General features: G+C 44.3%; 2 protein-coding genes across 3 annotated transcripts; one reads left to right on the forward strand and one right to left on the reverse strand.

Annotated features, from left to right (window-relative positions):
* The first annotated feature begins 410 nt into the window (after positions 1–410).
* Positions 411–14234, forward strand: LOC133966885 (glycerol kinase-like). Of its 2 annotated transcripts, XM_062401946.1 has the most exons (20): positions 411–606; positions 2728–2801; positions 3435–3541; positions 3658–3735; positions 4911–4990; positions 5129–5266; positions 5356–5465; positions 5870–5936; positions 7962–7997; positions 8188–8255; positions 8389–8431; positions 8524–8604; positions 8741–8819; positions 8948–9044; positions 9207–9291; positions 9405–9525; positions 10465–10608; positions 11209–11295; positions 11557–11631; positions 13073–14234. In XM_062401946.1, exons 1-19 carry the CDS (start codon positions 553–555, stop codon positions 11628–11630), a joined length of 1623 nt encoding a protein of 540 aa, XP_062257930.1. In that variant the 5' UTR covers positions 411–552; the 3' UTR covers position 11631; positions 13073–14234. The 2 variants fall into 2 exon arrangements, with proteins under 2 accessions (XP_062257930.1, XP_062257931.1); XM_062401947.1 differs by lacking the exon at positions 11557–11631.
* A 725-nt stretch (positions 14235–14959) lies between these two features.
* On the reverse strand, positions 14960–19950 carry ddx18 (DEAD (Asp-Glu-Ala-Asp) box polypeptide 18). The gene is made up of 14 exons (XM_062401945.1): positions 19790–19950; positions 19211–19390; positions 18930–19118; positions 18441–18576; positions 18187–18287; positions 17838–18037; positions 17638–17752; positions 17165–17304; positions 16922–17083; positions 16558–16710; positions 16360–16473; positions 16197–16253; positions 15889–16066; positions 14960–15436 (listed from the first exon to the last, which is right to left on the reverse strand). Exons 1-14 carry the CDS (start codon positions 19893–19895, stop codon positions 15291–15293), a joined length of 1977 nt encoding a protein of 658 aa, XP_062257929.1. The 5' UTR covers positions 19896–19950; the 3' UTR covers positions 14960–15290.
* Between the last annotated feature and the right edge of the window lie 383 nt (positions 19951–20333).

A 20333-nucleotide genomic window follows, 5' to 3' on the forward strand; every position in this document is an offset into this window, starting at 1 on the left:
GTGAAACCCAATAATTAGTCACTGATGAAAAAGCCTGATTGCTTGATATTCATGTGAGAAGGTGCAGTACACATGACTGGCCTCTAGGTGCCAGCAAACGTCCCTTGATGTGACTTAATCACACAATCAGAGCTGAGACTCTTCTTCTAATTCTGTCACGTGTATTTGAGAAGAGCGATTTGGGTTGTGTGTCTATCTATCTATCTATCTATCTATCCATCCCTTCATCCATTCATCCATTCATCCTTAACTCCAGTTTCTAATTAAAGTCCAAGGTTTCGAGTGACGTAACAAACATACTTTCCTTCAGAACGTGCCTACAGCTGTGATTGGACAGCGCGTGGCAACGCCTTCCAACAAGCAGCCAATCAGAGGCTGAGCCGGGGCCGACTCCAGTGCTTGCTCCTCCCCCAGGGTCCAGAGGGTGCCGGTGGTTCGAGCCCCTCACGAGCAGACGTGGCAGGTCTTTAAAAACCAAAACAATCATCAGCTGTTTGTATTGAACGTGGGTTTCCCAGCGCTTGAACACAGGAACACGAACTGGGAACCAGCATGGATCCACTGGTGGCTGCGATCGACCAGGGCACGAGCTCCACGAGGTTTCTGGTGAGTGTGGGAACAGTCGGCTCGTGCATGTCACCCATAGCAGAGGGTCTTTATTCCAGCAGCGTGCGCGCTCACGTCCCCACATGGCTGATATCAAGAGAGGACACTAGGAACTAAAACAAGGAAACGTCTTATAACTACGATTAGTGTGCAACGTGCAATAAGGAAATACAGTTGGAACAGAAATCAATCTGTACATGTTGCCCTTTATCTCAAGCTGGTGTTTACACACAATGATTAACTGAATGACAATCTACTCTTTAGCTACACACATGTTGTACAATACACAGACTGACAAATGTTGAAAATGCAGAAGGTCACAACTCACTGTAAATTAACTTTAATAAGATGTTTGAACTTATCCATTGGTCAGTTTAGAATGATCAGAGTATTTATTGTGTAGAGCACTTTGTGTTGTATTGTGTTTGTAAGACTATGAAGTTTTTCCACCCAGCATCCAAATTAGAACTTTGGATAATGTCCATGAGCAGATGTGAGAACACAGCAGGAGATATCTGGAGTGTTGACAACAGCGTTTCTAAAACATGACGACAAATATGCAAAAATCTAAACTAATACAAATGTAGAAGATCCCATCGAAGATGTCCAGAGAGCGTTCAATGATCAGAGCTGGTGTGGAAGTGTGTCATCTCCACAGCAGAATGAATGTGTCACCTGAGGACACCGGAGAGTTGTGTTGTTGTGATCTCCTGCTGCGTCACTCAAACTCCAGACAAGGTCGAGACCCGATTGTGAGGACATTCTCTGGACCCCAGAGAACGGCTTGTGACAAGTGGGACACAGATAAACTGAACAAGTCACTTCCTCCTTAATATCATCTCAGTCCAGTTTTACCTGTAAATGCTTCTTTGAAAGTTTCTGCCTGTGGAGGAAACCCGTCGGATCTTTGTGCTCGACCTCCTCATTCCGCTGTGGAGCTAAATTAATCCTGTGCAGTGAATGAAGTTGGGTTCCATCAAGTAGGTCAGCTGGAAGATTCTTGGCACAGAGGGCACAGCGTGGTGGAGCCCTGGAGAGACTCAAGTTCATCCTGCTGATTCAGTTTCCATTGAATCTAAACAGAATGGTTTTTGGACCACAGGGGTCATTGGCCCTGTTCAGACCTGGTGTTAGCGTATGTCTTAATCCCATCACAAGAGGACACCTCTAAGTTAAAGTGTGCAACACACCTGAGAAACATTGAGGACCCGGTGGAGACCCGATCATTCAGACCACTTTGAAGGTCGGTCTGGGAAGCAAGTGGCCACATTCCTGTTCTTCATGTTTTCCAGCCAGTTGATGAAACGTGGAAATAATCGGTTTTTAAAATAGCCTGAAAGTTAGTCAGTGGAACTCGTCAAAGAATCGTCAGTGGATGAACTTGAGCAGCTGTTTAATTAGATTTGGAAGAAGGTCGGTGCAGTCCTTCAAAACATGTCACCTTGAAGCAACAGGCCTCTGAACACCGTGCAACTACCATGACATCGGGTGAGGACACTAAAAGGTTTAAAGTGACAACCACTGTCACACAAAGTACGGTAAACTGAACATGCACCTTGTGTGGAGACAGTGTTTGACCTGAACTAACATGGGGGGGGGGGGGGTGTCACCCAGTGAGGAACTACGTTGAGCCACAGGTGAATGAACCTCTCCTGGTCTCAGAGGGAGCAGCTCCTAGTCTCAGTGTGTTCCTGCCTCCTCGATCCTCCTGAGCAGTTTCAGAGAATCATAAAGTTGAAAGAGTTCAAGGTTGAAGGTTTCCTGTGCGTCATGTGTCCGTTGAGGTTTCTCCTCGTGCAGCGTGCTGACCTGATTTAACCCGGCGGTTTGAGCCTGGTCTGTACTGTACGAGTAGAAATGTGATGCTGCCGGGAGCTGTGGTTCATTTGGCAGAACCCCGGGTCGAGACTCGTGCCAGGTGCAGGATGAAATCCACCCGGCCGGCGAAGACCGTCATCTTTCCACTGGCAGCGCCGACTCTCCTCCAGTCACGGGATCCTGTGTCACTGGGAAATGCCTCGTCCCACTCACTGCTCCTCTCCAGCACTGGGCCGTCGTCTTGTGAATCTTCTGGCTCCTTCCTCTCTGGTCCTTTCCTGACAAAATTCTTCTTCTCTGCAGGTGTTCAATGCAAAAACAGCCGAAGTGATCAGTCACCATCAGGTAGAGATTAAGCAGAGGTTCCCCAAGGAGGGGTGAGTGCTCCGACCTTCATTCCTGCTCAACACATGTTGATAACTAGATTCTCCTTAGAAGTAGCTGATGATGAGAGATGGATCCTCGAGATTCTGTATTTGAGTCCATAAATATCTTGTATGAAAATGGCAGAGAATAAAGTTAGTATTAAAACAAATATGGAAAGAATAAAGGTTCAAATCCATCTTTCTATAAACATAAACATAAAAATGAATCAGAGTGAGGTTCTCCCTCCTGTTTACTGGGTTATTCAAGTTATACTTTAACTGAATTGTAGATGAATGTCTGACTTTATTTAACAATGTGTCCAAGGTCCAGCTCCGTATTGTATCATTCATTGATTTATACATATTCACTTTGCTGTGTCTACACATCTGGTGGATGAACACCAGAGATACTGTAGAGTACATATTTGATATTACATTTTTGTGTGTGTAACAATAACTCGAAAACACAAGTTTTCACCAAACTTGAAGTACATATTACTTTGGGATGGTACCTGCAGATCTGTCAGTGGGGGGGTTGGATGATACATGATGATGCTGTTTCCTGCTCATTCATCTTCACAGTTCACCTCTGTGTGTTAACATGCCTGTGTGTGTGTGTGTGTGTGTGTCTGTGTGCTCGATCAGCTGGGTGGAGGAGGACCCCAAGGAGATCATACAGTCCGTGTACGAGTGCCTGGAGAGAACCTGTGAGAAACTCAACCAGCTCAACGTTGACCTCTCCAACATAAAAGGTGGGAGCCTGCTCGTCCTCTGAATACAGGACGGACACACAACCGGATGTTCACCAGCACCGAGCAGAGAGGATTCTGGGAGTATTGTCTTCACCTGTGTGTTGTTGTTTTATCAGCGGTGGGAGTGACCAATCAGAGAGAGACGACCCTGGTATGGGACAGGGAGACGGGAGAGCCACTCTACAATGCCATTGGTGCGTGTATCATATTCTACATCACTGTCTAATGTTTTTATTTGGATTTACATCTAAAGCTTATTCCACTAACGTCTGTCTTTGTGGATGAAGAGTTCAGTTTGGATCATTTGGACATGATACTTTCGATATTAAAACAAATTGAGGAGGACTCACTAATGACAAGAAGTCATTCTGAAGAAGCTCCAGGTTTAGAACAGTAAACTGCACAAGTTATTTCTCATTTAATGATTAAAATTACCAGCTTTCAGACTAAGTATCAACTACACACTAACTACACAACCAGGGGAAGTAGTGTGAAAGACAAAGTATGTTATGTAACTGCTAACTTTATAGACTGACGCACAACTCTGTCAAGAATAACCAGTGTAAAGAATCCCACCAAACTGGGTCTGACACGAGCCTCCATACGTCTTCTACTGAGCAAATGAGGTTATGTCATCGAGGAAACAGCTCAGCACATGAGTGGGTTGCATCAGAGTGTCATGTATCATGTCCAGCCCCCCCACCCCATGCACCCACCACCACCCATCAACACGTGAGCACACACAGTGACCTCCCACTCAAACCTTCTGCGCCAGTGGCTTGTATTCGTAGCTCCAGGCCTCTCGTCCCAGTTGATTGGTTTGTCTGGTTTGTCTAATGCAGTTTGTTCACTGTGTCGTGTGGAGCTGCTTCAGAATAACATCGCACAACTGTGTGTGAGTCGTCCTCAGACAGTTCTACAATGAACTGTCACTTTTTCAGTGTTTGTGTAAAGAGCTTTTTATAACAAGTGAAGTTAGAAAACGTTGTGTTCATGCTGCCTGGTTTTATCTGCATGGTTGATTATATATTTAAACAAACACAGAAATATGAAGGTGTCACTTTGGACTTGTGTTTGTCTTTTGACTGAGCAATAGTCCAACAGGTGTGACTGATATGGTTCACTCTCTGTAAAACCAGTGCTGCTGGTTCTTTATACTGGTTACCTGAAGGCGGAAGTTTCTGTATGACTTGCTTTTCTTTACATTCCCTCCAGCTCTCAAACAACAGACGTAATTAGAATAGAGTTGTGAATCTATTTGAATGTTTTCGGGTTTAGGGCAAAGTGTTGAAGGTGAAAGATTGTCATGATGAATGTTGATGCTTTCCTTTCTAACTGTGAGTCTGTGTGTTGTGTGTTCTGTGTGTAGTTTGGTTGGACCTGCGCACACAGTCCACAGTGGAGCGGCTCATCAACAAAACTCCGGGTCAGAACAAGAACCACCTGAAGGTGAGAGAGGATCTGATCTGAGTGCAGCGTTTACAAAGTCATTACTAACGAATCAGGCAGTCAGGGATAATGAACATATATAGAACTGTGATTAAAGATGGACGACATTCTGTGTCCCTGCTGTCCTCCCGTCTCCAGCACAAGACCGGTCTTCCCATCAGCACCTACTTCAGCGCGGTCAAGCTGCGCTGGCTTCTGGACAACGTGGAGGAGGTCCAACAGGCGGTGGCGAGCGGGAGGGCCTTGTTCGGCACGGTGGACTCCTGGATCATCTGGGTAGGGTCCGTTTGAAACACGGTTCGATCCTTTCCTTTACAACGTGTGAAGCGCAACGAGTCCATTGTTGTTGTTGTTTTCTTCCTCAGTGCCTGACGGGGGGCAGCAACGGGGGGGTCCACTGTACAGATGTGTCCAACGCCAGTCGCACCATGCTCTTCAACATCAACAGCCTGGACTGGGATCCTGAGCTGTGCAGGTGAGGAGACACAGTGGAGCACAAACCTTCACCGAGACCCAACAAGTCCCCTAGATCAATCAAGATGCACCAAATAACACACTCACAGATATCAGTCCTTAAATATGGCTGAATTATTTCAATTTTTATCAAGATCCATGAATTATTCCCTCGGAAATCCGGGTAATGTTAAAAAATAAAGAATATCTCCACCCTGTCTTACAAGGTTAGAGAAAGTGATAATTGATGGATTCCAAATGGATAGGGATGAAAAGAATGTTATATACATGTGAGTGTAACTGAAACACTTTCCCACTGGTCACAGTAGAATCACTTTTGTCGTGTGTGTGTCTGTTGTGTGTGTGTGTGTGTGTGTGTGTTGTGTGTGTGTAATACATCGTGACTGTTTGCTCTGCTGCTCTCAGGTACTTTGACGTCCCCATGCAGATCCTCCCCGAAGTCAGGAGCTCCTCTGAAATCTACGGCTGGATGGTAAACTCCACTGACCAGAGGTCGCTCTCTGTCTGTGTGTTGTGCTCTGTGTCTCTTCTGTGTCTCTTCCTTGTCTCTTCTGTCTCTTCTGTCTCTTCTGTCTCTTCTATCTCTTCTGTGTCTCTTCTGTCTCTTCTCTGTCTCTTCTGTGTCTCTTCTGTGTCTCTCCTGTGTCTCTTCTGTCTCTTCTGTGTCTCTTCTGTCTCTTCTGTCTCTTCTGTCTCTTCTATCTCTTCTGTGTCTCTTCTGTGTCTCTTCTGTGTCTCTTCTGTGTCTCTTCTGTCTCTTCTGTGTCTCTTCTGTCTCTTCTGTCTCTTCTCTGTCTCTTCTGTGTCTCTTCTGTCTCTTCTGTGTCTCTTCTGTCTCTTCTGTGTCTCTTCTGTGTCTCTTCTGTCTCTTCTGTGTCTCTTCTGTCTCTTCTGTGTCTCTTCTGTGTCTCTTCTGTGTCTCTTCTGTCTCTTCTGTGTCTCTTCTGTGTCTCTTCTGTCTCTTCTGTGTCTCTTCTGTCTCTTCTGTCTCTTCTCTGTCTCTTCTGTGTCTCTTCTGTCTCTTCTGTGTCTCTTCTGTGTCTCTTCTGTGTCTCTTCTGTCTCTTCTGTGTCTCTTCTGTCTCTTCTGTCTCTTCTCTGTCTCTTCTGTGTCTCTTCTGTCTCTTCTGTGTCTCTTCTGTCTCTTCTCTGTCTCTTCTGTGTCTCTTCTGTCTCTTCTGTGTCTCTTCTCTGTCTCTATTTGACATGGACCTCACCCACTTGTCTTCCCCAGCTCGTTCCAAAGCTGTTAATCTTAATTCCAGCTAAGCCATTGTCATAAAATACGATCTCATAATTGTCTAATAAAACATTTTAAATCACTGTGGTGAACACATACCTTTGATATGATGCAGTGTGTAATTTAATTGAAAAGCAGATAAAGCACTAATAAGAGCTGAAAGGTAAACTAGGGAGGAAATTACAGTTTAAATAACCTTTAAGTGACCTTTGACCCACTTCCTAACAATATAGTTTTTTCATGATAGCTTCCCGAGGAGGTTTTATTTTTAATTACTACTGATAGAGCTCTGTGGCCTCTCCCTGATACTTGGTGTGATAAGTTTCTCTTGTTCTTTATCACAGCAGCAGATCAGTTGATAACAGAGACACGATACTGAAGCAGTGGATCAGCCCATGTTCCAATTAACTGAAATATATAAAATACCTGCTTGTGTTATCATGTGTCTCTGTTTGTCTGTGCTCTTTTCTTATCTCCTGACCACAACCTGGTATCCGTCTGGTGCTCAAGCTTCTTTTTTATTCTATGCAACATGCACTTTGCCCGGCAGAGCCGAGGTCACCACCGGGCTCTGTTGGTTTTGCTGCAGAATGGATTTGTTGTTGTTTATTTCCCACGCGTTTGTTTTCCTGGTTGATTTCTCACAAACTGTTACAGCCTCTCTGTAAAATCATGATGATGTCCCCAATAAGAAAAGATCTGGGTTTTCCATTGCTACGACTCTTGTACAGAATTATCAGTTTTATATTTGTCTTAATCAAATATAATCACTTCTCTAAGGTCATAAAAATCCCTGCACTGAGTTTTTATAACTCTTGATTCTCCTTTCCATCTGTATGATGTGGATTTATCACATTTGTAAAGATAATAGATTAATCATCATCAATCATTAATCACCAGGGGCTGTCTCAATATTTATGACATAATTATTACCAACCCGACCAGTGTGACATAACAAGGCAACACTGTTATAGTAGAATATAATTAATGATTTAAAACTGCTGTTATATTGGATTATTATTCAATATAATACTTGCCTACAGAGAGTTATTGGCCTGTGAGTCACATGTTGGATTACATGCAGCAGCATCCCCCCCCCCCCCCCCCCCCCCCCGACTGTGACCGTGAACAACAACCTGCTCTAGTTTGTGTTAGTTAGTTTGTGTTTGGCAGGAAAATACAGAACAAACCGACTCGTTGTTGTTGTGCTGTCATTTCTCCAAAACTCTAATCACGTCCCGTTCTGTGTCCCCAACAGAAATCCACTTCTCTAGCAGGCGTTCCGATCTCTGGGGTGAGTTGTGTAACTTTGCTTTTATTTGATATAATACATGATAACTGAGTTTCAGAACCAGTGGATCTTGTTTTTCACCATCATGACCCACTGGTTTGGCTCCAGTTTGAGATAAAGATGTTGTTTGTCTCTGTGAATGAGACGTGAGATGCAAAGTGGGATTATATTCACTTGACCTTGTGTCTCTCAGTGTCTCGGGGACCAATCAGCTGCTCTCGTTGGTCAGATGTGTTTCAAAGAAGGACAGGCCAAAAACACGTAAGATTTTAAAGAGAGTGGAGAAAAACCAGTTCTGGATCTGCTCCCTGAACCAGATCTGCACTGAATGAGATCCTTGTGTGTTATGACCCGTACTGGATCCTAACCTGTGTTTCTCTCTGGTTGTGGAAAGGTACGGGACCGGCTGCTTCCTGCTCAGAAACACAGGGACCAAGGTGAAATGTTTCACTGGACTAACATTTAAAAATACCTTCATGACCTCTGTTCTGTCACTTGACCTTCAGTACTCTGCTCTTTCCTGGTTCAGCCTGTGATGTCCGAGCACGGCCTGCTGACCACTGTGGCCTACAAACTGGGAAAGGACGAGCCCGCCTGCTATGCACTGGAGGTGAGTGAGGGCTTCCACCAGTCCGTCTTACTTTGGACTGGGTTTAGTGTCTGCAGAGTCGGCCATGTTGTGCCCTGCATTGTCATTTCCTTCTCCCTGGTTCTCTGGATCCAATGTCTTGTCTCCGTCCTCCCAGGGCTCCGTGGCCATCGCAGGGGCGGTGGTGCGCTGGCTGAAGGACAACATGGGCATTGTGCAATCCGCCTCGGAGATCGGTACTTGCATGACACATTGATTCACTAAATAATAGAATGTGTGATTCTTTAAGATCTCACTGTAGACACACGATGTGTGTGGTTATACAACAAGGCTTCACTCTGTCCTCTGTCATTCTGTCATTCAGAGAAACTAGCAGCTGCAGTGGGGACGTCACACGGCTGCTACTTCGTCCCGGCCTTCTCCGGGCTGTACGCCCCCTACTGGGAGCCCAGTGCCAGAGGGTGAGATTGTCAGCTGTTCAAACACATCGGAGCAGTCGACTTCTATTTGACCCTGGAATCAGGAGAACTATCTATTATCTAATGATTGTGGTTTGTACAGAATCATTCCTTGATATTAGTGATAGTGATTATATCTGGGTTTCCTATTCTCTGTGTCTCCAGCATCATCTGTGGTCTGACTCAGTTCACCAACAGGAGCCACTTGGCGTTTGCTGCTCTGGAAGCCGTCTGTTTTCAGACCCGAGAGGTGAGCAGCTCCTTTTCATCCGACACGACATGTTGAGATCTCTCCTCTTGTTGCTTTGAGGCTGACCTAGAAACTGTTGCTTCTGGAATATCACCGCTCCTCCTGTGTTTCAGATCCTGGATGCGATGAACCTGGACAGCGGAGTCCCTCTGACTCAGCTGCAGGTGGACGGAGGCATGACCTCCAACAGATTACTGATGCAGCTACAGGCCGACATCCTCTGCGTGCCCGTATGTAAGTGGAGCGCGTGACACATTCACACACTGAGGCTTAAATCTCTGTGACAAAGTAAAGTGCAGAGAAATGCTAACGTATTAAAGCCTGAGCTGAGGAGCTGAATCCCGTTTTTGAAAAGTGAAGCCAAATGACGACAATCACCAAATAATTGAAAACCAGATTTCTCCTGCAGCTCAAGAACAATAACTGTGATGTTTTAAAATCTGTTGTTTAATCTGTGTAAACACCTGAAATGAGTCTGAACATGGACTCAACCACTTTCCATCTTCTCTGACCTTTGTCCCATTTAAAACACACACACACACACACACACACACACACACACACACACACACACACGCATGAATGAATGAACAAACTCTGACTTTGAATCACAAGAGAAGGTGAAGAGCTCAGATTCACTTGTGTGCTTTACTGTGAACTCATGAACCTTAAGTCAAAACAGAACTGACAGGACAAAGTCCACATGTATCCATATGTGTGTGATGAGTTTTGTTATTGGTCAGAGCAAAACTCAAGTCAAAATACATGAACTACAATTAGTTTCCTTCTCTGATTATCTGTCACATAAAATTTGAATAAAACTATTTTATATATACCAGAATATGATGCAGGGGAATATAATGATCGGCGTGTCGGTCTGTAATCATGTCATTTCTGAAGCAGATCAGAAAAAACTTTTAAAACAAATTCATGAAACTACTTAATCACATTGTAGTGTTCACCCTTCTTTTTATATACATATTTTAAAATGTCCATGTAAGCGAGTTTGACTTGTCCAATCGAAGAGAGGCTCTTTTCCCAGAACCTTTAACCAATAAGCAAAAACATTATTAACATGGTATAGATATGATTGGAGGAATGTTTTATTGCTAGTAGTTATTTACTTTCTGCTCATTTTAAGAACGTTTTCTAACTGGTATTGTCTCACCCCAGTACGACCGGCCATGGCAGAGACCTCAGCTCTGGGTGCAGCCATGGCAGCAGGGGCAGCAGAAGGGGTGGACGTGTGGAGCCTGAGCCCCGAGGACCTCCCAGACGTTATTTCCGAGAAATATGAACCTCAGATCAACTCTGAAGGTAAGAAAACAAAATCAAGAACCTGTCGTAGAAACTGGCATCAGTATTTTATCCTCAGAACAGAAATACCACAGTTCTCAGGGCGGAGGGCAGTAGTTGCTGTAGTGTGTTTTTGCTGCCATCTGGTGGTGGGAGGTAACAAAGTACATCCCACCACCACCATTTATTTCAGGTACTTTTTTCAGTAGCATCATCCGCAGAATGAGTTTGCATTATTCTTCTATTAAACAGAATATATATACTCAATATATAGTTGACTCTTGCATCAGAAAATAGACTCCACTTGATATGTATTTTTATTTTTAATACTTAACAAATATATTTTAACCAAATCTTTATTAATAATTGTGCATTTCACATTAACAGCTGCTGTTAATGTTTAAAAGATCTGTTTTCATTGTGGCAGTAGAGCTCAAAGGAAAATAAGTAATAAAAGAATAACATAAAAAAAGTTAACTTAATAATTCTAAACATACTAAAGATGATTGATTTCGTTATTTGAAATCAATCATGTTATTTCCCTCTGAATTCCATTCCGATAACACGTGAATGACTGTTATGACTTCTCTCTGCTAACGTGTGTGTTTGTCTCCGTCACAGAGAGCGAGTTCCGCTTCGCCCGCTGGAAGAAGGCCGTCCAGAAAGCCATGAACTGGGAGACCACAGAGCCGTGCTGCAACTCTAATGGTATTTAGCTGATATAAAACCCTCTCCCAGTAAACACGTGTGATGAGCACCAGTCACATGACGGCTGATCAAAGGGGGAAATGTTCGAGTCGGCTTAGCTGGACAAACTATGATGATGCTCTTTCTACATTTCCCAGAGCATCTTTTTCTATATTATCCTAGCAGCACACATTCAATAAGATAAACCAATATCAGCTGAGATGTCCATGACTTGTTTGTGACTGTTCCATCTCGGCTGCTCTCTCCTTCCCTCGACGACAGGTTTTGGAAAGAAGATAAACGGCGCCCCCTGGGTAGTGCCGCCCACTCCCCCCCCCACCAGAGTGGACCCCTAAGGTCCGACATTCACTGCTGCATGTCACGTGTGACCTTTCTGAACACGGTCCCCGTACACACCTGGTATTAACACGTGGTGGTTGTGATACGATCACAAGTGGACATCTCTGTGTGTGTGTGTGTGTGTGTGTGTGTGTGTGTGTGTGTGTGTGTGTGTGTGTGTGTGTGTGTGTGTGTGTGTGTGTGTGTGTGTGTGTGTGTGTGTGTGTGTGTGTGTGTGTGTGTGTGTGTGTGTGTGTGTGTGTGTGTGTGTGTGTGTGTGTGTGTGTGTGTGTGTGTGTGTGTGTGTGTGTGTGAGGTAGAGGGACGAGTCAGGAGATTTGACCCATTTAAGGAAAGTATTGATCATAATGAGGTGATCAGTGTTTCCATTGTGGCGGTGGTCACATTCAAATCAACGAGAAGAGAAACAACAGGACGTCCTGAATGTGTGAGTGTGTTCACAGCCGTACTGTTAACACCAGGTGTGTACAGGGCCACTAACTCACTGGGGCATGGTCACATTTCAGAGCATCACTAACACAGTGTGTTGAAGGGCCGGACTGATAAAGTTTACAAAAAATATATTTATTTTTCGATAAGTCGACCTGAGTGTGTAACAGTCAACTGGATAAGTAGAGTCCTGCTTCATTGTGCAGGCATCAGTTGTGTAAACCACCTTTTGTATCAGTCCTGCCACGGTGTTTAAGTTGTGTGGTTGTGCATGTTACTGTATATATTGTGTTTTTCCCTCTCACAGAAAGGGACTGTTGCTCTGACTGAAGCTCGGCTGCTGTTCACAAAGAGTTTATATCTGAAGAACATTGTGTAGCGTAATGTGTGTAGCACAGTGTCAGTTTAACTTGGTGAAACAGCTAAATGTCAATGAGACCTTTAAACTACTGATGGAGGTCAGTCATTAACCGACCATCCCCTGAAATTCATTAAACATCTGTTGTAGCTGCTTTAGGCTTTAATTTGATAAATGATCTGATTTGAAACCCCACAGCTCAGAGCTGGACTCTCAGGGACAGAGCAACAGAACCAGTGGGTGAACACGATTGGTTTCCAGCTGCTTTAAACCATTTCCCACTTACTAATGACTCTGCCACTGGACTGTGTGTTTAACCCATTCACTCTAAATAAAGATGGACGACGTCTCTCCACTTCTTCCTGAAGCTAAACTATCACAGACACGGTGCTGCCATCTTGTGCTTTTGACGTTATTATGAATCTGTTCATTAGTGATTGAACAAAACACTGACCGATAATCTAAATGAGGTCATAATCAGAAGAAGTAATAATCACATTAAAATGTGGAGTTTCTGACCGAGCGGTCAAGTCGTTCATTCTCATAGACAGTGGATGGTTCAACCTGACTCCCTGTCTGGGAAATCTGTTTCTCCTCTCGTGTGTGTGTGTGTGAGTCGCAGAATGATCTTGTGTTGTGTCTTCATCACAGATCATCAGCAGTAACACACCTGCAGTGCAACATGGCCGACTACTGTGGAACAAGCCTGGAGGAGGAGGCTCCCAGTGGAGGCCGGAGCAGTCGGCTGCACGAAGCTGTGCACGGGACTGAAAACTGAAAATCCTCCACGTTATGTACCGGCTGCAATCAGGTGACCTGTGGAGCTTCTTGTAGCAAGGAGGGAAAACATGGTCCATGTATATATTCTTCCTCGTCCTCTTCCTCTTCCTCTTCCTCGTCCTTTCTAATAAAAACCAGTGTTTATTTCTTTCACCACCTCACAGTAGAAACTATGGATTCCCTTGTAAAATCTGGTGTTTGTAGTCTGAAGCCCAGTTCCACACTCTACTGCCCCTCGTCACTGTGACTGTGAGTTGTTGCTACTGGTCTTTGTATTTAAACTGGGATTTGTTCCTGGACGAATGAGACACGCTGCCTTCTGAGCTGTAATATAATAGTTGTAGAAAATATTTTTTTTGAGAATAAGAAGGAAAATAGAATCATTAACTCTGGAATCTTTGCACCTGAAAAATGTATGATGTAATATGTAATATGAAGCCGACACTGTTTGATTGATCCTGTTTGATTTGTGACCCACACTGTTTTTAACCTGATTCACTTTGATGATTTGTTAAAGTTTCCATGAAGAGGTCAGAATCAGACCATGTGAAAAGAATCTTTACAAATCCATAAAGTCAAAGCAACTCCGTACGTTTTGATTCTATATGATCACATTTTATAATTCACTTTCCAGCCCGACTCTTTGTATCCGAGCCACGTGAGACTCACTTTATTTCAGAGTAAAGACACAGAGAGGAAATCACATATTTTAAATGACTGTATCCAGATTCATCATCATTGAAAAGCATGTATCTGTGGATGAGTGAGAACAACATTCTGATTTATGCAGGATTTGTGTGAAGGTCACTTCCCTGGATCCTTTCTGCACGATGCTTTTATTTGTAGTTGCACAATTGATATCCTGTTTATTTATTGCTTGTGCAGTGGGTGCTACGACTTTATATTTAGTGATGCTTTGATTATTGATTTTTATATTAGTATTTTTGAATTTTGAAATGAACGGGATCCAGACTCTTTCTTCAAATCTTGCCAATCTGGTATGTGCAACTAGACATTAAAGTTTTTAATTAATCCCACGACTTTGATCTGTTTGACTTCACATGCAAGAAGGTTAGCAAGTGAAAATATGATCGTGACATTTGTTTGGTATTTAATCCTTAATTGTCACCCTCAAGCTCAGGCATTGGAAACTGCAGGTCCTCAGATTCCTTTAACCTGGTGTCTTCCTCTGACTTTGGAAACATGTTTCACATTGTTGTGCTCGGCTCAACTACAGATAAAACTTTAACTATAACTTTAAGGGTTTATTTATACACACGTAGTATCACCTGATAGTGGACACTGGCTCAAGAGTTTCACCTTTATCAATCGACCTCACACAGCTTTTTACATTTGATGACTTGAATATCAGTATTTCTCAAACAGTAGCTTATTTAAATGTTTTAATTATTGTTTTGTGGCCTTGACGTCAAAGACATGACAATAACAAGCCAAACCAGCTGATTCTGGACATCGTGTCCTGTAACGGAGGACTGGTCACACTGGAATTCACTGCCAAAAAGAGACAGGCTCCATCTGGTCTGCAGTTTGCAGCTATCGCAGGGATTTTCTTCAGGAAATGAAAAATCGTATTGGTTTTATAAAAATGCATAATAAGAGTTCCCTCAGTGCAGGACTCCAGACTCACTTTTTACTGTGTTTGTGTTTAGAGTTAAAGTGTAAAGATGGTGGAGGGAGGAAACTCAGAATCTGACCAACCGCTGCTAAATGAAGAGAAGAGGCAGCGACACAACTCAATCGAATACAGACACATGGTTTATATCACGTTATTCTATTGTACTTAGAATTTACAAAGTCTTAACAAGTCAATGAAGGAAGCAAAGTAAATATATTCAAAGTCGATAAAGAGATTTGTCAGATACAACGAGGAAACTAAAATATTGAGTCTTGTTGTCGAGCAGAGTCCACAGAGGATTTCTTCCAAACTCAATTCTCTGACACAAGTTAGGAGGAAACTGGGTTTAGCAGTGAACTGGGAGACGTGCCCCACTCACTGGTCCCAGCAGGAAGTTCATGTAATAAAAAGGTCAGTTCTAATGACAGTGGAGGAATCGGTCCATCACAGGCCTCAGCGGGAGAACTGCCTCTTGTCGCCTTTTCCTTTGTTGACGTGCTTGAAGACTCTGGCTTTTTGTCCGGCCCATGACTTTGAATATCCAAACCCGCCTCCGCCTCCTCGCTTCTGTATCTTCACACCTCTGCTGCTGCTGGAGTCTGTGGGGGGGGAGCTGGGTTAAGGAGAACAACACTCATTGTTCCACGTTACATCTGTGTGTGATGTGTTGTGGCTTCTGCTTTCATAATGTAAATGTTTTGTGTTCTGAAGTGAGGCGTTGTCAGTGCTCAGAGTCCCAGCTGAGTAACAGGGGAGAGTTGTTCACGTCCCTGAGGTACGAACGTCTCATTAATGGAAACGAACAGTTACATAAGAAAATATGAGGAGAACTAACACTTGATCCAAACTTAAAGAAGTTGCAGCTGCTTATGCAGGACTGGTAAATAAATAACTTAGGGCCACATGATGTGAATCTTTAATAACTAGATCTGTCACGTTGTTGCTCTCGTGCTTGCTTTTTCCGTTAACACGCATGTGGGAGATAAAAGAAACGTTGAATAGCTACACAATAAAAAAAACACAATGTGTGTATATCCGCTACAAAGGATACTCAGGTCGACGTATGGTGGAACCTTGAATCCGAACGAGGCCGACACCATCGGCAGGTTGAGCGTGTTGACGCTGTAGATCTGTTTGAGCGAGTGGGAGTCGTACGCCCTCACATACGACTTGTAGGCTTCCTGCGCCGACTTGTGGAGGTAGTAGTTCTTCTCGATCAGTTTCTCCAGCTGAGGAAGAACAAAGTGTTTTACTGAAGCAAAGAGCCTGACTGAAGTTAGTATGGACACATACACTGAGGCTGGTGAGACTTCTTCACTGGATCTATTTACACAATTCAGATCGATTCAGATTCCTTACCTGAGACTGGATATCAGAGATTTTAGTCCAGGAAAATTCAAACTCGCTCAGTGGGACCTAAACAGCAGAAGAATCCAGTGAGTGGAACCAAATCATATTAAAACGTGGAACATGAATAGTGCATCTTATTCAAATCTAATTGTAAAGAAGCAGATGTTGTTACCTTGGCCTGTTTGAGGAAGCGGAGGAAGCCGAGCTCCTCTGGCCGGAGGATGAGGAGAGCGTGGCCGCTGCCGTTGATGCCTCGAGCCGTTCTGCCGACCCTGTGGATGTACTCCTGTGGACAGAGAGTAAAGCTTAGATTCTAAATAAACAGATCAAAAACCCCTGAGCTCTAGAGAGGATGTCTGAGTCTCAGTACCGTGGGGTCATCTGGGGGGTCATACTGGACGATCCAGTCCACCTCGGGGATGTCCAGGCCTCGAGCGGCCACGTCTGTGCACAGCAGGATGCCTGAGTCTGCGTTACAGAACTGGAAGAAGGTGGTGGTACGTTTGGTCTGCTTCTGCTTCCCCTGGGACACGGAACAAAGAACACACGGTTAGAGATCTGGCTCTGAGGAGGAGTCTTTAACCCTAACCATTTTAGATCGATATGAATATCATACACACTCTCTTACAAAACATCTTTTTACTTTAGATTTGAACCGAATCATGCAAATCGATATCTGCACGTGTCGCACCCCGACTGGAAACCGCGTTCAGCTGAAGGAAGCAGAGACTTACATGAATCGCCAACACAGGCAGGTCGATGTAGTTGAGCAGCTCATAGTGGAATTTCACAGACATACAAGAAGAGAAGAAGACCATGAGCTTCTTCTTGCGGTTCTTCTTCAGGAAGGTGAAGAGCAGCAGGAATCTCTTCTCTGACGGGCACACCACATAGCCCTGAAACACAGGCAGGTTCACGTCAGTATTGAGTTTGCTGAAAGGCCGTCACAGACTCATTCACTAGGCTGAGTGCAGTACCTGCTCCAGACCATCAACCGTCGCGTTGTCTTTGTTCTCATCCACCCCGACCCACAGGGGCTCCTTCTTCAGCGAGATGCGAGCCAGGTCCTCCACCTTCCGGGTCTGAGTGGCTGAGAACAGCATCGTCTGCCTCTTCTCTGGAGTCAGTGAGAGAACAACCGGGGTTAGAGAGCACATGAGTGATACTGTAGACAGAATGTAGAGTTCTTTATCCTCAGAGCTGGTTTCATATCAGGTGTTTTATCCATCCCTACTCTCAACCACAGATTAGAGAATGAGCTCAACTGAAGATTAACGTGCAGTGGGCAAGTGGGGAAGGAGGACATAGGGAGGACATTCCCAGTGGGTCTAGTGGCCCAATTTTGCAACTGTTGGGCCGCTGCTGCAAAATGGATATAGCCTCAACACTGAATTATATTTTGGTATGTGGGACAGCGATGCTCTGGGAACCTTCAGCTCTGGATACGTACTCGGCAGCAGTTTGATGATCTGCTTCAGCTCCTCCTCGAAGCCGACCTCCAGGATGCGGTCGGCCTCGTCGATGATCAGACACTGGAGGTTCTTGTACATGAAGCCGGGAGTATTCTGCAGATACAACAAAGACATGTTTAAAATAAAAAGTTCTCTGTATATGTGCTGATCCCTGAGGGCTTCACCCCCCCCTGCTCACCTGTAGATGGTCCAGCAGGCGACCGGGTGTGGCCACCAGGAGGTTCACACCATTGACGAGTCTCTGAGCCTCAGCTGATCTGTTGCTGCCTCCCATCACCAGACCGTAGGTGTGCACGTGAAACGTCATGAGCTCCTTCAGCACGCCGTAGGTCTGCATGGCCAACTCCCGTGTGGGCGAGAGGACCACCACTCCGGTGCCTGAGCAAAAAGGAGGAGGAAATTAGCAGGGCTTGTTGTTTCCCCTTCGACGAATCAACCACTGTGGTAGATTATAACATTTTTAACATATTTCCCAACCTGATCAATCTCTCATAAGAACATATAGTGTAAATTAAGAGGGGGTTTACCATTCCTGGGCATGAACTTGAGTTTGTAGATGAGCTCTATCGATGGGATCAGGAAGGCCAACGTCTTACCACTGCCCGTCTTCGCTGCAGCGAGCACGTCCCTGCAGATCGGCAAAAAACAAACAGAAGCTCAGTTATAGTATTTTAAATATCAACTAACATGATCTGAACCGATCCTACACTTGTTTTACATCATAGAACATCCATGAGTTGTGAGAATTGATTCATAAATTGAGTCTTTGCTGCAGACGTACCTTCCTTCCAGCAGGGGGCGGATGCTTTTATGCTGAATCTCAGTCATGTGTTCAAAGCTCATCTCCTTTACTCCTCTCAGGGTGTTGTCGCTCACCAGCCCAGCAAGAGACGCAAACGATGTGTCCTCAAACGCCCCTGAGGACACAGTTAACAGTTACAATAAGGGACAGGCTTCCCTAGACTCTGAATTCAAAGAAAGACCAAGATACCACACGTAAAAAGACTAAATGAAAGAGGTCGGGTTGACGTGTCCTTGCGGTTGCTCCCGTCAGAGGAGTCACCGGCGACTCCTCCGTGGGACAATCACAAGAGTCTCTGTATGCCTCAGTTGACACCCTGGTTCACGATGGAATCAGTGAACAGGCAACACATAAAGGCAACGCAGCCGAATGTGGCTCGTAGTTCTCAGGAGGTGTGTAAATAAATATGACGACTACAGTTTGGAAATATAACTTTAAATGGAACAAAGACATTAAATGTTATAATACCTGTTAGACCAGCTGGTAATTGTGGTTGATCTTCCTCTCCGTCATCGCCCTCAAGACTACCGTCATCCTTCTTCTCCTCCTCCTCCTCCTCTACCTCATCAGTAGCTGGTTCTCCATCCTCATCTATTACACCTGCTGCTTCCTCCTCCTCCTCTTCCTCATCCTCTGTTGCTTTGGTCTTCTTCTCAGCTGGAAGAAGAATCAACACACACGTGTTAGTTGACATTACAGGAATCTGGGGTTGGTTCCATTTTAACCAGGTCAATGCTTCCATGTGTTACCTGGTGATTCATGAGTGTCAGCGAGCTTCCGTTTCTTCTTAGTCTTCTTCTTCTGAGTAGGTGCTGTCTCTGTGGGGGTGTCGTCCACTGGTCCATCTTTCTCCTCCTTGGACACCTCGTCCGTCACACAGGAGGTTGTTGGTTCTTCAGAACATGCGTCTAGCAGCCCGTTGGAATTTACTGTCAAACACATAAAATCACGATGAGTAAAAGCGATAAACGCTAATGTGAATAATTCAACAGTATATTAAACGGGTTTCACTTCTTTTTAAGTGGGGGTGGTGATAATATTCTATTCTGGACGCTTGGCTGTGCTCACGTGCTAAATGCTAACGACGTGAGGCTAATGATGACATCACAGTTGACAGAGTGAGTTAACACGCACAATTAGCAGCTATTGATTTTGAGCTGCGTGTTAAAGCTCAAACTAAAACAGCTGATTTCAACCACAGCGATAAGAAGTACCGATTTAAAAACACGGCGTGCCACCGAAGCTAGCTTAGCCTAGCATGTGGAGTCCATCACGGTTTCACGGAACAACAACAAGCAGCAGCGGCGGCTTCATTTCTCAACACGCACCGGCCTCGTCGTCTTCTGTCTGTTTCCTCAGCAGCTTCCGCTCCTTGTTCTTCACGTTTCTCTTCTCAATCTTCTTGCGCAGCAGCTTCATCTGCAGGTCCGCCATGGTTCCGGCGCACAGCGACACGTGTGTGTGGTTTTCACGGAAGGACCCTCAGAAGGACAACTTTGCATTGCCTGATTGAAAACCCAAAGGACCTCGAAATGCTCGCCATGCGTAAAGACATTTGCCTGAATAATATTTTTTTTAAATGACGTCCAGAACAGACCTGACAACTTGTTATCATTAAAAACACGTGATACACATGCATAAATATAAAACTATTTTATACAGTTTGACTGACAGTTAAACGACCTCTTTCATTCGTTTTATTATTTTTTTTACCTTTATATTATCAATATTATTATTATATATTGAATTGGACTTGCCATGCAATTGCATTTTTTATGGTTAAATATTTTTTATTCAGGATCAATTCGGTTAATCTGGGATATGGGTTATTTGAAACCTAAACTTCAGGCTGTTTATTTCCTGTTAGAACAA

The sequence above is a fragment of the Platichthys flesus genome, chromosome 13, assembly GCF_949316205.1.
Source record: "Platichthys flesus chromosome 13, fPlaFle2.1, whole genome shotgun sequence".
Lineage (NCBI taxonomy): Eukaryota > Metazoa > Chordata > Actinopteri > Pleuronectiformes > Pleuronectidae > Platichthys > Platichthys flesus.

Coding starts and splice junctions, on each gene's coding strand:
- ddx18 (XM_062401945.1), bottom strand. CDS start 19,895: ATGGCGGACCTGCAGATGAAGCTGCTGCGCAAGAAGATTGAGAAGAGA. Junction 18,038..18,186: donor CAAGTTCATGCCCAGGAATG/GTAAACCCCCTC, acceptor CTTTTTGCTCAG/GCACCGGAGTGGTGGTCCTC. Junction 16,254..16,359: donor GCTTCCTCAAACAGGCCAAG/GTAACAACATCT, acceptor TCTGCTGTTTAG/GTCCCACTGAGCGAGTTTGA.
- LOC133966885 (XM_062401946.1), top strand. CDS start 553: ATGGATCCACTGGTGGCTGCGATCGACCAGGGCACGAGCTCCACGAGG. Junction 5,937..7,961: donor CTGAAATCTACGGCTGGATG/GTAAACTCCACT, acceptor TGTCCCCAACAG/AAATCCACTTCTCTAGCAGG. Junction 9,292..9,404: donor TCTGTTTTCAGACCCGAGAG/GTGAGCAGCTCC, acceptor CCTGTGTTTCAG/ATCCTGGATGCGATGAACCT.